This window comes from Bombus terrestris, chromosome 4, assembly GCF_910591885.1.
Source record: "Bombus terrestris chromosome 4, iyBomTerr1.2, whole genome shotgun sequence".
Classification (NCBI taxonomy): Eukaryota; Metazoa; Arthropoda; class Insecta; order Hymenoptera; family Apidae; genus Bombus; species Bombus terrestris.
In genome coordinates, this window is record NC_063272.1 from 11786782 (window position 1) to 11803827 (window position 17046).

Sequence of the window (17046 nt, forward strand, 5' to 3'; positions counted from 1 at the left end):
ATCGCTTGTCATTTTTTGTGGTAATCGCACGGTGACACAATGTGTCCGGTAACCACTGCTTCCTGCATCGCCATGTCCTCCCAATCGAGTATGTATGTACTCCAAATTGTTAATTTCTTTCGATAACCTGTAAGCATTTGTTTTTTCATACATAATATTCTGTACTGAAAAATTTATCTACCGTAGACGTTTTGGAAATGAATGCGTTCGATACAATTCGACCGAAATTATACCTTGTTCCTGATATAGATAATAGTGATAGTTATTTCTTGGCAATGTCGTATAGGCTCGTTTGATACAAACTGTCATAATCACGTGAAATTTAGGCGAAACAGTGCATAATAAGATATCGCTCGTGTATAATATACGTAACTCGATGTACCACGACTTCTTTTCTTTTGGTTAGTTTCGTTTGAAAGTACATACATCAAATAATGTCTTGTAACGTAACAATTCACCGATTGCTATTTAAATGTTGAAGTTGTAATAAGAGCGAAGGAAAACAACGAAGGTGATGTCAACGAAAAAGTGACGGTCGATAAAAACCGACGGGTAATGTCAAATCGCACGATGTGAAAATTGACAAGTAACAAGGTCTACGCCTAGTTTTCGTGTACCTTTTCGTGGATTTTTTGACTTTCACTATGAGTGATGGGCCTTCATCGGAAAATGTGGCGGAAAATAACGCCTCCATGGCGAACAACGGGGGGGAATTACACTCACAGGGTTCCATTGACAAACGTATTAAAGATATGAGTCTGTCAATCGTGAGTAACATAACCAAGAAGGTGAGTGAGACCTTAAACTTGGATGCTTGACACTCAGAAAATTCCATGTTTATTTTTAATAAATTTGATATTCTTACAAATGAATAATTCTCCTTTTTGCGAATGTAATTTCATCTTGTTTGCATTAGTCGTAATCTTTTATGAATTTATTATAATATCGTTTGTAGTTCGGTTACTTAAGTACAAAGCGGTGCTATTATTTATCTTTAAGAAAATTCCCAATTTATATATGTTTTACTTTTGTATTATTTTATTTTATTATAGATGTACGATATCTTTAAATTATTTTATTAATTATACGTATGTACATGATTTTCTTAATTTGCTGCTTTATATTTCTTATACTGCATTGTGAATGTTTTTAAAAAGAAATTTAATGTAATCGGTCTGGAATAATTTATTTACAAATTCGAATATCGTCTAGATTAACTAGCAAAGAAAGTATTATTTATTGAAGTTATTAGCCTTATTCATTTTTATCATTAAATAATTCAAGTAATATCTAACGCCACATCGAAAAATATATTTAATAATTTTATTTCAATATTAACGTTATTACTTGGTTAGATTTATGAAATCTCTATAAAATGATTTTTATATTTTTTAATATTTAACTAAAAATGCATAAAGTACCATTTTATTTAAAAATCGAAAAAGGAAATATGCAAGATTCTATTAGAAAGAAAAATATCCATATAAGTTATATTAATATATAAAGCAGCAAATGTAGAAATATCATCTGTATCGAAATGTTAAATCAGTAATCACTAACATTCGCATAACAAAAAAATTGCGAATGAACTGTTCTGTAGCATGCACTTGTTAATTTGGTTTAATTTAATTTCTCGTTCCGGCCTGTATAAGTTTCGGGCAAAGAAAATGTTTTTGAGCATTTATATTTATTTAACAATTTGAATGTCTCACGTGCCGCGACATTTCGTCTTGCTTTTCAACGAAACCTCGTTTAGCGATCATAACGAACAGATCAGATTGAAGCTACCGAATGCCGCTTCCTACCTGAAACGTTTGATGAGATTGAAGAATGGAGGAAAACTCGAATCCGAGAGGGAAATGATCGATGGCGCTTCTGAAGTATCTGAAATCACGGAAAGTATGTTAACTCACGTGATGCTAAAAATCTCGAGTGGTAAATTATTATTATATTTGGTCATTAACCTAAGTATATTCCATAAAAGAATTTATCTTCCATGGATGACAAAGCTTTCGTTTCTCTTCTTCGTAAAGCATTTAATCTTCAGTTTAAACTAACAATCAAATAGAAAATTTCATTATCGTTCAATTATGATAAGTTAAATGTTGTCTTCTTGCAGGCGGCTTGTTTTTATATTTCTTAAAATATAAAACTTATGTTTTCTTTTCTAGACTTTAATACCCTTTGCATAGAACCTATGTTTACATAAGTAGGTAGAAAGTTTTAGTTAAACTCTTTCTTCTTATGCGTGTGAAGACAACGAAGATTTTGTGGCAAATGTCCTCAACTAGTTTCTTTATTTTTATTTTTACATCATTTAAACGCCATATTAAAATTGCATAGGATCTTATCTTTGATATCTATCTTCAGGTAAATCGAACCGTTTCCGGATTATCATTAGGAGTTGCTTTATTTGTTATAGATATGTCGGGAACTTTTCCCATAAGAAATATTTTATTCGTCATATAAATAGGTACTCTATTACAGTATCAAAAATACATTAAAGGCGATACTGCCACAATTTTTTAAATTTTTACCATAAAATAATTCATTCGGAATTATTCGCGTTAATTTATAGGGGACACCCAGTGTACATTTTTAACAAACACGATTTAACAATATCAAAATAATATGCCTATAGTAACAAACTAATACTATTGAAATTAATCACTAAATAGTGTGCGTTAATAAAGCAACGACTATTATTCAATTTCTCTTTCTTCACATCCCATAGTCATTCAATTTATCAATGATAATTGTGTGTTCCAAATATAAACGTGTACTTTCACGATCTTTGCTGCTCAGCGTCATTTCAAAATTGAAAATTTCTATCTGCCAGTTCATTTATTTGAAAGTCTACCGATATAAAATCAAATATTGATAGTTGTCGTGTTTATATCTGCCTGTATAAAACTGTTGATGAGCTGCAATTTGTTAGTGTCGATCAATGAACAGGATATACCGGCAGACAGGGATTCGGTCGACTGGTCGGAGAGTCATGTGGTCGAAACAAGGTGGTACGAAACTCCCAGTGACCCTTCGAATCCTGAAGGACCTTCCACTTCCACCGTGCACACGGACGACAATACAAGTATTTTTAATCGTTGATTACGATGGTAGAGTAGGGTTGACCCCCTCATGCGGGCTTATTGATTCTCCTATAGAGATTTTTGTGTTTAATGATTCATACATTAGCTCCCTTATGCCTTTTATTCTTTTATTTATTCTTTTGTTATTCCACTTTTATTAGATTTCTACGAAAATATATCGTAGATATTTTCTATATTCGAGAACAAAGTAACCATAATGAATTTATTGAAAGATCGTTGATGTATCGATTTATTTTCAATGAAACGTTGTCGGAAGAATTCATCGTCAAGTTACATTGTTTGATATTTATTCTGTATATCCTATAACACGTAGATATTATAGAATTTATTGGATAAATTCCGGTTGAATTCATAAAATTACAAGATATACTGAATGGTCTGTTCCATAAATCTATCTATATAAAATATATAAAATTATAACACACATTTTTACGTACATTGCACGTAAATACAATTTTAATCGCGTTTCGCGTTTATTCAACAAATTGTTGCCATTCTGCATTTTTTAAGTAAAACAAAAATTAACACGGCATACATAAACCCATTAATCGATACATATATGTCTTCTTCCTTCAATATTCGTTTGTCTCATAATTTTTTTACGTTTCGAGATTGGGGCCATCGTTGCCACTTAAATGAATTTCTATCGGTAAGAACGTTTCTCCCAGGTTTCCTTCTTTTCTCATTCTCTTTCCATCACGGCTTATGCGACTCGGAAATCGAGCACGATATATAAAGTTCATCGATTCGTGCGTCATGAAATTCAGTCGGGCTTCCTTGCAGGCGAATATCCGGCGATCGCTACAGTAGCACAAACTCAACCTGTTCAAACGATTTCAAATTCTGTGACCACCACCGAAGCGATGACTACAAATGGAATTTTTGTGAGTGTACTGAACCGCGACGCTGCCGCGGCGAGGAACATTTTGCAGTTTAGGGAAGCTTTGTCTTCGCAGATCGGGTAAATTCGATAATTATTAATCAACGATAAAACTGCGACCAAACTTTAATATCCTATATGTTTTTTTACAAAACCACCCGAAAAAGAATAGCATTTCTATTAACAATAATTAGTCAGAGAAATGTTCCCTCTCGCAGACTGAGAAAAATTCTGTCCTGAAATGTTCAATTCTCGAACAGCTCAATTCGACTAAAAGGGGTTTTGAACAGTGTACTTATGTTTCGTTTTTTATTTCAAAGAAAAGTAGTTCACGTTTTCGAATATTCTCCGAATTGCCATAAAGTTTGAGATGCCACTGAACCGTGTAAACATCGCATTCAGAAGGACTACAATATTTGTATTCTTTAGATCGCAAGCGGAAAGGCTTAGAGATCAAGAGACTCGAAGCGTTCCGTTGGTCTATATTCAAAGTGAAGATCGTCACGAGCTTTATCTGCAGAGCACCGTAAACGGTGAAAGTGGATTTAGTGGATCGAGTACGATCGGGTAAGCGTTTTGTGAACTCGAAAATTACAGTGTGATTTAAATGATAGTCCGAGTTCGATCGATTATTTAATCTGCGTCGTGAGGTTCGCGAACGCGAGCTTCCTTCGTTTCTTGAACCTATGCCATTAGCATTTCTGTCCTCGACACAAAATAATACCAACGTTTAATCGTTTTTCATTATAAACAGATATTATAATCTGCAAACAATAAAGACACAGTTCGCGTGATTAAATTGGCCGGAAACGTGTTATCTTATCAGTGTCTTAATTGCTTTAGCCAGAAATTGTAATAAGAATCATACAATTATACAGTTGCAAACATTTTTATCCAGAATATTAATTTATACACTATTTTATAACTATTTATACACTATTTATACACTATTTATACACTATTTTTATAAAAAAAAGATAGTATATATAACACTCCATGTTGCAAGCAATTTGCAAAATGCTAGATTTGTTCTTTTATAGATTTCACATTTGTATCTGTACTGTTGAATAATGCTTTATTGTATATAAGCTATTATGTGTTTAAGATGATAATAATTACAAAGACGAAGCTATTTTGAAGGCGAATTAGTGGGATTAGAAATTGTTATTTTTATCTACTTTTCTCTTAAAGCTTCTAAGAAATTTCATTTTTCTTTGAAATATAATTACAAGTAGATTTTCTCGAAGTTAACGTTCCAACATCTCGGTACTCTGAAACTGCACGCGAAACGCATTAATTAGTTGCGGGTGCCGTTTCGAGGTTGTGTTGTAACTCGGTGACTCGTGTCGCGTTGCTTAACGTCGAATGGCCTCACGAATTTCCGATGCGCTCGAGACTACTTGATAGCGTGAGAGAACGTTATAATCGAACGTGGTGTGTTGAAAATTAAGTGAATTATTTAGGTATTAACTTCGCTATATCCACTATATATATATGTGTGTGTATTTCTGTAGCATTATTTATTGACTATAGATATATATATGTCGATGCAACAAATTCCATGTGTTTGAATGTTGGTGTATAATATATGCAGCTAATATATAGCTAAGAAGCATAATGGTATATGTCAGCTCACTGCCTAGTTTCCATAAAATAGCGTTCTACGTTTATTATCACAAAACGTTGATTATATTTCTTCAAGTCATAAAGATGTATGGTAGCAGAGAATAATTTAATTGATCATAAAACCAACGATACATTTTGAAGTTAAAATACGTAACTGTATTCAGGTTCACAAATTCTTGACTTGCGCTATTATGATTTTCAATCTACCATGAGTTCTATATAGTGACTGGTTCGATACCGAGGCAGTAAGCAATGAATAGGGTGACTCTGAAATCGTGGCGCACACGTGCAACACGTGAAAACGAATCGAGTGTTTTTCATATAAATTTATTTTTATTTAATTTCACATAAACATACAATAACATTTCAAGCCCCGAATCACTTCATCTAACTATCATTAATTATCGCTGATCATCAACAGCACATCTGGTCTGCGAAACGCGCGCGTCCCTTTAAAATTGATCCGAGCTCGTTACTCGATCTAATATTTGCGGTGAAACACGTTGCACGCGCAGTATTTTCTTGTTTTGCTTTGGTTTTCGCGTGCGCATGTTTCGTAGCGCACTCGCAAGCCGCAGGGCACGCCGAAGCGCAAGGATATCGAGTGTATAACTGCGCGGAGTGGCATGACTATCGAGTGGAAGATTGTGGCGCATCGTGCGGCTCTCCTCGGTAAACCTATTCGCGTGCTAACCGCGTTAAAAAATTGGTAACGGTATCGTTATTGTGGTCGGTTTGCATTCGTTGAACGTTGCCGATACCCTCGGTAGAACGCCGCATCGTCGGAAACAGTTTCAACCGGTAGATCGTCTTTACTCTTATTAACCGACCCGAACGACACAGACGAGTGAACTTTAAGAGGCGATTGTTGGCCTGTGACGCGAATTTTTTTCGTTTGAAATTGGTTAGCGGTGTATTTGAGATTAGAAAATAAAAGTTCGTAGAAAAAAATTGTGCAAGTAAAAGTTGATGTGTAGTGAAAATTATTTCCTTAATTTTTCACTGATTTTTGAACGCTGGGACAGCCAGTCGCTAGCGTGTACCTATAGTGGCTCACGAAAGTATTCCAACATCTATAGAAGGCTTTTGCGAATATATTACGTGTTTTATACGAAACACTTTGAGATTCGATTAGCGCTGTAACGAGACTTGATAATCATGATTGTATCGGCACAGTTGGAGAAAAATCTAAGAATGTACATAGAAACTACGAGATATTTAGTGCAAGTACCGCGTAGATCACAAAAGATGCTGTTTAAACACCATTGTATTAATAGGCTGTAATATTCAGTAGAAGCATTTTTAACATTTAATATATTCTTATGATATCTATTCTTGCTGTATCCTAATTTTTTATCGAACATATGTTCACAGTAAATATTCTGTAATTTCTATATTTAATTTCCGATTGATTTTAAGTGTTGCCAATATTTTCGTTACGCTACTACTGAAATTTCAAGATGTTTTATATAACACACAACAGGAACACAATATTCTACAAACTTCTACATGGATTTTCAGTAATAAATAAAGACTACCACTTTGTGCTTGATTCTGGTCGTTTATCTTTATTGCTTCATTGTATTTTAACGACGTTGATATACGTGATTCATTCCTTCTTTTAAGTAATAATTCAGCCTAGAAATAATTTATATTTATATGCATTGAATCAACAAAAGAATAAGCTTATATTTTGTATTCTTAAAAGACCCATTATCCTACATTTCCTGGTATTTTCTCGATTTTCTTCAAATAACAGTGCACGGTTCCGTAAGCCAGATTAACCCTATTCGAGGTGCAATCCATTGTTAGTTCCAGTTATGCTTTCGTAGGTCCGATTAACATAATGTCATCAAATTCTGCGAACCACTTGCTATTTTCTTAAATTTTTAAGTCTGTCGTTCTAAAAAAAGGGGGAGAAAAAAAGGAACAGTTTACAATGCGTATGCTATTTACTCTGCTTTCGATCTCTATATTTCTTATCTAATCTTCATATAATTTAAAAGTAGAGCAGTTAAACGTGTAGCGTTTTGCACAAGTTCTAGCGCGTGTTGCAGTAAGAATATGTATTTTTTCAATAATTGAAGACTAATATAATTTGTACGTATTTCTCTAGCCGAGCAACTATCAGATCGGTTTAAACGAAAAAGATAATAAGGAAACAAAATTAATTTTTGAATATAGAGAAAAGATACATAGATTAAACAGTACTGTGGTAGAATGTCAATTATAATATATAGAAAGAACTGTGTTAGAGGATCAGCAGTTTATTCAAGAGATTTAGCATACTATCAAGTATCAACCATAAATACCGGTTAAGTACTAATTGTAGATGTTACATGTCCATTTCGCGTTTAATTAAAACTGTACATTTCTAGTTATTTTGATCAATCTGTACAATCTATAAGGGACAAGTTGTCCAGACGTTTCTAGTTGAGGATAGAATAAAAGTAGGAGAAGTCCAAAGCACGTCTGGCGTATGAAAGGCAATGGAAAGGAAATCTAAGATCCTTGCACGAAGTGAAATGATTTGTCGAGGTGATTTCACGAAGGAAACATTGCATCTATTCTACCATCGTTACGCCGCGGCATGGAGCCGAGCCAATCGATTTTCATGTAGCGTACCATTTCTCCTTTGGTTTCCTGATTTACAATTTGACTGATCGAATCAACCGTGTAACGCGTAATGAAAATATGAAATTACAATTAATCTGCTTCCGAATGCAATAAGGAAGGAATTACGGGATCATTAGAAACTTGACATCCTGGATAGAGCATCGTTCGTTTCATACATTCGCTATTATTCTGCATTGCAACAAAATCTCAACTACGTATCATGTTTTATTTCTTCTATTTCTCCACTGCAAGACTGCTTCTTATATCGCAACATCTGTATGAGATTCATATTTTTACAACCAACCACGTCAGTTATATATATATGTATATTTGTCTATCTTGCAATTTAAAATTAAATAAATTAAACTAAAATTAAATTACTATGAAAGTATCGAATAATAAGTATCGCGGATAATTTTTCAAATACTTTCATGAGCATTTTCACACGTATATGAAGTAACGAAATACAACATAAAATGAAAGATACGAAACCCTTTCTTGTACTTAACGACAATCTCTATTTAATAACCAACTTTGTCGGTTGTTATTGTACGAATCGATACCCGATTTTGCATCTTTTGTTCGAATCATATTCGTACAGATCATTGGGCCGAATTCTTTCTTCTCACCGGTCGAAAGAGCAATTAACGGAGAGAATGATTCACGATGTATGCGCGTGAACTCGTTCCCTCGTGTTTTCGATTTTGCAACACGCGAACCGATCGACAGTATAGACGAATTCAGTTTCTATCGAAACGTATTGGTTTTATTATATTCAGACAGTGAAGTGTAACTGAACGAGTTTTGCTAGTAACGCGAGGTGCCAGACTTTCACGAGTATGCGTTTTGCTCACTGGATCGTACGGAGATCCTATTTGATTACAGGCTGCGTTCGACCGAGCCGTGGTTACGTCTGATCGTGACTCATTCGTTTCGTACGCTTGTGTACACCAAGTACATTTGTATCTATCGGTCACCTCATTTGAGAAAGTCGTGTGGGGTAATGCACATTGAAATATTAATTTCATCTGTTATTTATAGAGTTCTTTGTCTCTAGCCACGGGGAAGAACGCGTATTGTGTGCTTCGTGAAACATTGTATGTGCACGAATGAGGGGGGAAATAAGAAAAATAGAAAAACAAGCGAAGAATATCAGCTTTGCTTTATTTTGTGTTATCTAGGACTTTACAATTTAATTTGTTAACACGAAAGCGGGACTGAATAAATCGAAGAAAATTAAATATGTAGTAGGAACAGCTGTCGAAATCGTATGACGTGCAACTGTTCTTATAATGTACACTTGCGAAGATAAAGTAATCAGACAGATAACGTAGTGAGGCTAAACCGACCATTAAAACTAGGTCTATGCTACAATTCCTACTCGCGCGTAAATCTATAATTTTCGCGGTATCGTTGCTAAGGGGATTATTGATAATACTATCGTACAAAGTATTACGCAAAACTGGTTATACAATGGGTAAATGATATTTCCCTCTGGAAGAAAGTCGAGAACTCAGTACAAATTGTATATTTTGCAAAAAAATCATTCGAACCCCAACTGTTCCCCCAACAATCCCCAAACTGTTCCACTGCAAATCTACGAACATTCCGATATAAAATAACATAATATTATGATATATAATAATTCCTACAAAATATTACGCGTTATTCATTTCGGTTATCTTCGCAGTTTTAGTGTCAAATGACCCCGAATAACAAAGTATCAAAGCTATCACGCTCCGCCAGTGATAGACGCATCTGTATATGAAAAATGCCGTATAAGGGTAACAAATGACAAAACGCTGACATTCTCCGGGCACCAGTCTCCCGATAAAGAACTTCACTTTCTCCGTGTAGGTACTGATTATGCAAGCAGAAATTCGAGCAACGGAGAAATTTCTCTCGTTTAAAACTGCGTGCTTGCGGTTACATGAGCCGAGCTCGCTTCTCCTTCCGACCACCTACTTCTCGTTACAGATTCTTCGACTCTAATGAAGGGGTAAATCGTGCTTTGCCGTTGGAATAACTTTGGCGATTTGTCAGGGAGGCAGGTGCATCCTGGCACGGAATATGGATTCGTTGGTCGGTCGATTGTGTGGTACGGTTATAGAGAACCAGGGTAGCTATATAGTCGTGTACGGGCGACTGTAGCGTGCCGATAAGCTTTGCAAAATTTTCGATTACGGAAGAACGAACGGCTAACCGCTGTCTCGTGATCCTGGCTCGCGTATTTTAGTTAAGAATTTCGCCGACTGCAACCAATGCGGAACTCGCGACCAGGGGTTCTGCGCCGAATCGTGATGGCAAGTATCTGGATGGAACTGTGGTTATAGCGAGATGATGAATTGGCAAGATACGCTGATGGTCTAGGAAGTCATTAAGCAGCAGGTTAACGCGTTCATTGGCGATCTGGTTTTCGTTAATGTCTGTGTTATTAGGTTGTAACACGTGAAAATGTAACCGATGTTGGGAACAGTTGATCGATGATTACCAGATTTTAGATGACTTAGAAAAGAATGTTAATTCAATGTTCTGTTCTGTACTGCCTGTCTGCTTTTAAAATCTTCGTGGTTGTTCGTTGGTTTAGGCGAGCGGAAGATATTGGTGACTTTAATGAAATTTACTATAATTATTCCGTGTGAATTTAAACTGTATCACGATGCGTGTGCGCAGTGAAAATATGTCGAGAAATGTTTTGGTTTTTGGAAAAGGTTCTATTCGTGAAAGAATCATTTAATGGGTTTTTCAAAAATTTAAATAGATTTATAAAACAAAAAGTAGGACGTTTGAAAAAGTTGAAAAAGTCCGGTAATCGTAAGGTGATTTGTGAAAAGCTTTTGTTGTTTCTTTTTATATCTAAAGAAAACAATGGCAGCAGCAACAGATTGCTGACAGGAAATGGGAAACATATATCAAGAAAACAAGCTTAATCGATTAATAGTTATGTTTTTATACTTCTGTGTGCCAACGTTATAAATCAGAGAAAATTAGCTCAATTACAATATGAAGTTCTATTAAATTCACTATATTTATAGCACCGACTCAGATTCAAGACATATACAGTGAACGTGTTACAAGATTGTGTTACTATCGACGAGGTTGAAGTTTATTAACGTGAAATGTTTGTCATTTGGTATTATTGAATTAATTATTGGTCATAAACCCTTGAGGCGATGAATCCGACTTTTTAAGATGAGATTGTTAAAGATTAATAGATGTAGACGAGTTCCGAATTGGTACACGAAATTAACATTCTCGAGTTGCGTGATTCGTTGCATCGCTACTGGAATTTTCTCGTCACATTATCACGTACGGTGTGTCTTACAAACTTTAATCGCGTGTTTCATAGTACGCCATGAAGCGTACACGTGTGTTTGATTTATGATCAATCGTTAACTGAGAATAAAGGAGCATTTTATTTCTAATTATGTCAAGTTTACGTAAGCTTCGAGAAATGGCTAATTATCAGTGCATCGATATTGCATTTACCGCAGGAAATTTTAGTCTATATTTATAGCCTGTATGTATAGATTAAAATTCTTGTTTATTGTAGACTTATAATTACATTTATGATTCGGTATAAATTAGCGTATTGTACTGCATAGAAGGATTTATTATTCAATTTATCGGATAATTAAAAAATGTATTCTTCATCAAGTGGACATTCTTTAGTCGATTAAGGGAGTGATGCTGTAATTTAATGCTACTATAATTTATACGTTGCAAATTGATAGGGGCTATATGTTACCACGATGAGTTATGTTCATTTTCTTTTTTTTTTAGAAATCAAGGTATATTATGTTAGCGTTGTCTATGGGAGACACTGCTGTGTAATTTTATATTACGTATGTATATGTAATAGATGTGAGGATCGTACGTTAATAACGAAGTGTAGCGTGCGATTCTTTTATTCATTCATTGATTAAATACATCTCATATTTTATATGAAGACGCGTATAAATATATGTTAATATATTTTCCAATCTCGGGAGGGGTTATCAGCAAAACGGTTGATTCACCCTTTCATCATTTATTTAGGATTTTTTTTTATCTGTTTCATGATATACAAGTAATTCGTACAAACGTTTCGACATTTAGAAATATCCAAGAACGGCTTACAAATGGAATAAAACTTATTCGCAATTCTATGATCAGTTTCCGAGACGAAAGTAACATTCTACTTTAGAATTCTAAATATGTAGTCGTACGGTCATCGTGGAAACGAGGAGGTTAATCTCATGCATTCTCGGGAGTTCTAGGTACGATTAGCCAGAAATTCCAGCATTCTTTTGTAGCGGAGATTTTTGAAATTCAAAAGTTACATTTCGAAAAGAGAAAAATTCTAAATGTCTATGAATTTTTATTTATACGGTAACTTTCTTGGCTTCTTCCATTTCATATCGGTGAAAATAAAATTAAATGAAAATTCGCATACGACATAGCGGCATCAGTGGAATACGAAGGTTTAACAATTTATGCCTTCGACACTAATCGATTCGCTATTCCAATATATTACCTTGTTTTTTAATCACTACGTTACATATTATGTACATATTTTAATTAGATTAATAGAATGTTGCTAAGTAAGCAAGTACGTGGTCATTGAAAAATTCGATTTTACTAAGAACAGAAATTTCCTTTAATTAATTTACATCATTGAATTCTATCAAATTCACATCGTATTTATGAAAAAGAAATATCCAGAATTCGTTCGATATTTCTTCGTTACTATTTTTCTGTTCATCTAAATCCCATAATTCTATGAAATCGTAAAAATTCGAGTATTTTATACAGATGTGTCGCGTTAAATATTAAAATACAAGGGTAGTTTACACGTTTGTCAGTAATTCGATTCTCATCGGATCACATGAGAATTGCTATGGCACTTTTCTCTTATATCGAACTATATCAATTTAGTACTGTTTCTTAATCAACTCTCGAAAGCAATTACACTTCGTGCGATCTTTTAGCGAGTTTCAAAAAATTATCTTTCTCGAAAATATGACTCTCGATTCATAAAACTTCGAGAACGCGGTCTGCCTCGAGTCGATACAGAATTGTACGAATCGTATAAGGTGTGAACTTAGTCTTAGTCACGTTCACGTTCACTTTTTTGACACGTCTTTTTTTCGGACCTATTAAACAGCTTCTATTCCGATTTTCTTAATATGTACGTGCTATAAGGTGGTGTAGGTGAGCACACGATACGTCGATGATTAGGTGGGTGGACGTGCGTGCATGCGCATCGAGGGGTTTTTTTAGTGAGAACCCACGTTGTTCGTTCGTTTCATAGTTCGTAGGCGTTCATCCGACTCTGTTTTCCGTGGTGTGCGAAGATGTTCGTATGTGACGCGCGTCACGCACGGTTTTACTTATCGCTTTGGAAAGTAAAAGTGCTCGTCCTACGGGTCTTTCACGTATCCGCACGCAACGCACCGCGTCGTAAAGTCCAGACAAAACCACGACGAACGTCTTTCCTTCCGGCCAGTCTGTTCAATCGTCGTCCACGAACGCTAATCTCGCTTATGGAAATGCCCACGCTATCGTATTACGCGATGACGAACGTTTCTCGCTGTGGAATATCGTCGTCGTAATTAATTCGTTAGTAAATCCCACGTTTCAGGCGCTTTGCGTTGGAAGATCCTTTTCATAGCTTTCAGAGATTTCCTATTTGGTTTATAGATGCTGGCCACAGATGCTGCAGAATTAAGTAGGATAAAACCAGCGTTTCTGAGTAATTTAACGGAATTACCGATTTAAGAAGCCTGTAAGACGTGGCGTGTATAGAGACCATTAAAATATAACAGTCTAATGCTTCTTATGAAAATATATTTTTACGAGAAATAGCTTATAATAAAGTTTAGAATAAAATGGGTTTATACAAAGTTTATGATGAATACGAATAGAAAATGTTTAAATTAGCGTAGCTTTCAAAATCGGTAATTTCAATGAGAAATGTAATTTTCTATCTTCTTGCCGAGATACTTTGCGAATAATTTTATTTGACAAAGTTCTATAATATATGAAAACTGAGAAATTTTTAAAGAATGAGCTGCAAGGATGGACAATTTAATTACATTGGAACATGTAATTTTGTCATTTGAAAGTTAAAAGTAGGAATAATAAATATTAAATTATTTGTAATAATTAAATAAATATCGGTTATTGATTTTTCTTTATTTTTGAATTTATCGATTTTTCTATCAAAGCGTAAAACAGTAATGAAATAATGTGAGCGCAAATTTTCTAATATTTATGGCAACATGAGCGACAAATAAACCGTAAAACATGCTTTATTGTTAGATATGCACGTACGATAAAACCGATACAGGAAGAGATACATAGACACCTATGCGTAACCTCTCTATATCCTCCATTGCAGTCATGCGAAATTTATTGTACGATTTATAAGGTTAACTATAAATTTCGCGTATGCGATAGCTTCGGGACATTTCTGCTTTCCGTTCCATTGAAATTCTTGGAGGATATAGCTTCACGTTTCTCCCATTATTCATTAAACGGGACATTTCTCAGCTGAGAAATTCAAATTGGCTAACATTCAAGTTTTCAACGTGTATTCGTAATTAATCATTCTATACATTGAACAGTTCATATCGATCTCCTCATAAAATGAAATACGATTATAATATCTGTTTATCTATTGTTGAAGTTCATACGAATTTCAAACAACTTGTACACTATGCTATAAAAATTGGAGTTGTAGTTAAATTGCAAAGGCTACAGCAAGAAGACAAACGAGTAAACATAAATATCAGTGAAAATTTTTTCAGTAAACGAACCGTGCAAAATGGTGGCGTGTAATAAAAGAAATCTGAATTTATATTATAGAATGTCTTAACGAGTTAAATATGTGCTTCTATGTTCTTCTATATTTTTAAATATTTTTATTAAAAGGAATTTCACATCTTTAAAATCTTTGGAAAATTTTTGGAATCTATCGTCTGAATAGAGTTTCCTCTTTCTTCTTTTACACTCGACGAGCAATAGTAATAATACATTTTTATCGAATCTTAGGAGTGAAATTAGCAGCATGTCGGGAAACGATCATCTGGAAGTACGTAATCAAAGAATAGGACAGGACGTAACGCCGCAGTTTTTCAGCGGCATGTTAAGTGTAGACAGGGTAATACGCAAGCCAATTTGCCGCAACGATGATGAACCTACTATATACTGACATTTGCTGTTGAAACCGTAATTCTCAATTTGATAGACTTAATAAAGAAACGATCTTCTTCTTTTTTTTAAGTAAACGTGTTTTTATTATCTAATATATTTCTTAAAATTTCTTTCTTTTATTAATGATTTATGTTATGTACATCACATTCCTACAATATACTGATAACACGCAATATATTAAAAAAGAATTATAGATTTTTTATATTGCTGGTTATCGAAATAACATATTTTCTATTATTCCTTCTATAACTGCAGGCAATAATTAAGTAAGCGAACATAAATATTTGAACGATTAATTTCCGAATATATAAATGTTCCACGGGATCAAATTATAGTTCTGAATATTGTAGCCGATAGAAAAATATCATTAGAAAGATTAAACGGTTTTAAGGTCATCTCTATTTCTCTATATACTACCTATACATTTCTCATTTTTAAAGTATGCTGTATTTGATAATAAATTGCATTATTCGATAATATTATTATGTAAGTAGTAAAGAATGGCAGACAAAGTTTTATCCCAAATAAACCAGTAACATTGAATCGGTTAACCGAACCAGTATTTTTGTGTAAAGATGTAATTTTTCTGTTTAGTCTGGATGGATTTGCTCATTTTCTGCGCGAATCCTTCCTGTTTATTGTTTCTCTTGTTCTTTGCACAAGTTATTTCCGCCGCTGAGACGTAAAATCTTGCGTGTAACTCATGTATGATCGCAGACATATATAAATTTTCCACGGTAATTGTGCTACTTGTAACGAACTTTTTATGAAGTTGAAGATACGTGGTGGCAAATGTAGCTAGATTTCACTTAAAGGTAATAAAGTAACAATTGTGTGTCTTTTCAAATAAATTAAGAAGTCAGAATAATCCCCGATAGTAATTGAATTAATAAATATAATAATCATAATAGTAAATTTTCTATACGATTTATTAATGTATTATATTTTTTGCATTTGTCAAAAAATGGAAAATAGTCAAACAGTAATTTATTGCCCAGCATGTTACATATTATTGATTTCAAAGACTAATAATATATATTTAAAGCAGAGTTATGTATGTATATCGAAGTTATTGCCTCAATGTTATTTAAATAATAAATGATACAAGAGTGTTATTACGATATCGGACCATAATTTGTGACACAGGTTTGATCATTAGCTTTTTACCTTTTATGTTACATTCTACAGGAAGTCGCTGTTATACATTAAGGTAAAGGTATCTGTGAATAATCGTAGAAAATGTACGCATATATATATATGAAAATTTTAGTACAACAGATACATGTGATTAATGCTTGTACTCGTGACGTAAACTAGCTGCTAATGTTTTTATTCATTAATCTCTTTTTACAAACATAAATTCATCGATGTACGTTTCACTAATTCGCTTCAATTAATTGATTTCGTCTTGTATAAATTGCGCAATTTTATCGACAAAAGAAGAATATTAGTTTTAACTTCTTCTAATATGTGACAATAACGTAACATCAAACAATGAAATTATAGAAGAGTTAAAAAAAGGTTCTTCCTTAACCTAATAATTTTTTAATTTAAGTAATTCTTTAAATTCTTTTCCGACGCTTATCTAAAAAGTAATACCAAACGAGGAAATTTTTG

The 17046-nt window shown here is 33.9% G+C and overlaps 2 protein-coding genes across 11 annotated transcripts in view; both read left to right on the top strand.

The window, feature by feature from the left end:
* LOC105665673 overlaps positions 1-17046 on the top strand; it is a 123302-nt gene that overhangs the window by 590 nt on the left and 105666 nt on the right. The window lies entirely within an intron of this gene.
* Positions 3-15501, top strand: LOC100645074. Its single transcript, XM_048405389.1, has 6 exons — positions 3-788; positions 1773-1899; positions 2939-3091; positions 3894-4071; positions 4420-4557; positions 15268-15501. The coding sequence occupies exons 1-6, from the start codon at positions 645-647 to the stop codon at positions 15425-15427; spliced, it is 900 nt and encodes a 299-aa protein (XP_048261346.1). The 5' UTR covers positions 3-644; the 3' UTR covers positions 15428-15501.

What these genes read in the sequence shown, in the direction of transcription:
- LOC100645074 (XM_048405389.1), top strand. Translation starts at nt 645, where the DNA reads ATGAGTGATGGGCCTTCATCGGAAAATGTGGCGGAAAATAACGCCTCC. An exon ending in AGTATCTGAAATCACGGAAA is followed by an intron (nt 1,900 to 2,938) that starts GTATGTTAACTC and finishes GCAATTTGTTAG; the next exon opens with TGTCGATCAATGAACAGGAT. An exon ending in AGTGGATCGAGTACGATCGG is followed by an intron (nt 4,558 to 15,267) that starts GTAAGCGTTTTG and finishes ATCGAATCTTAG; the next exon opens with GAGTGAAATTAGCAGCATGT.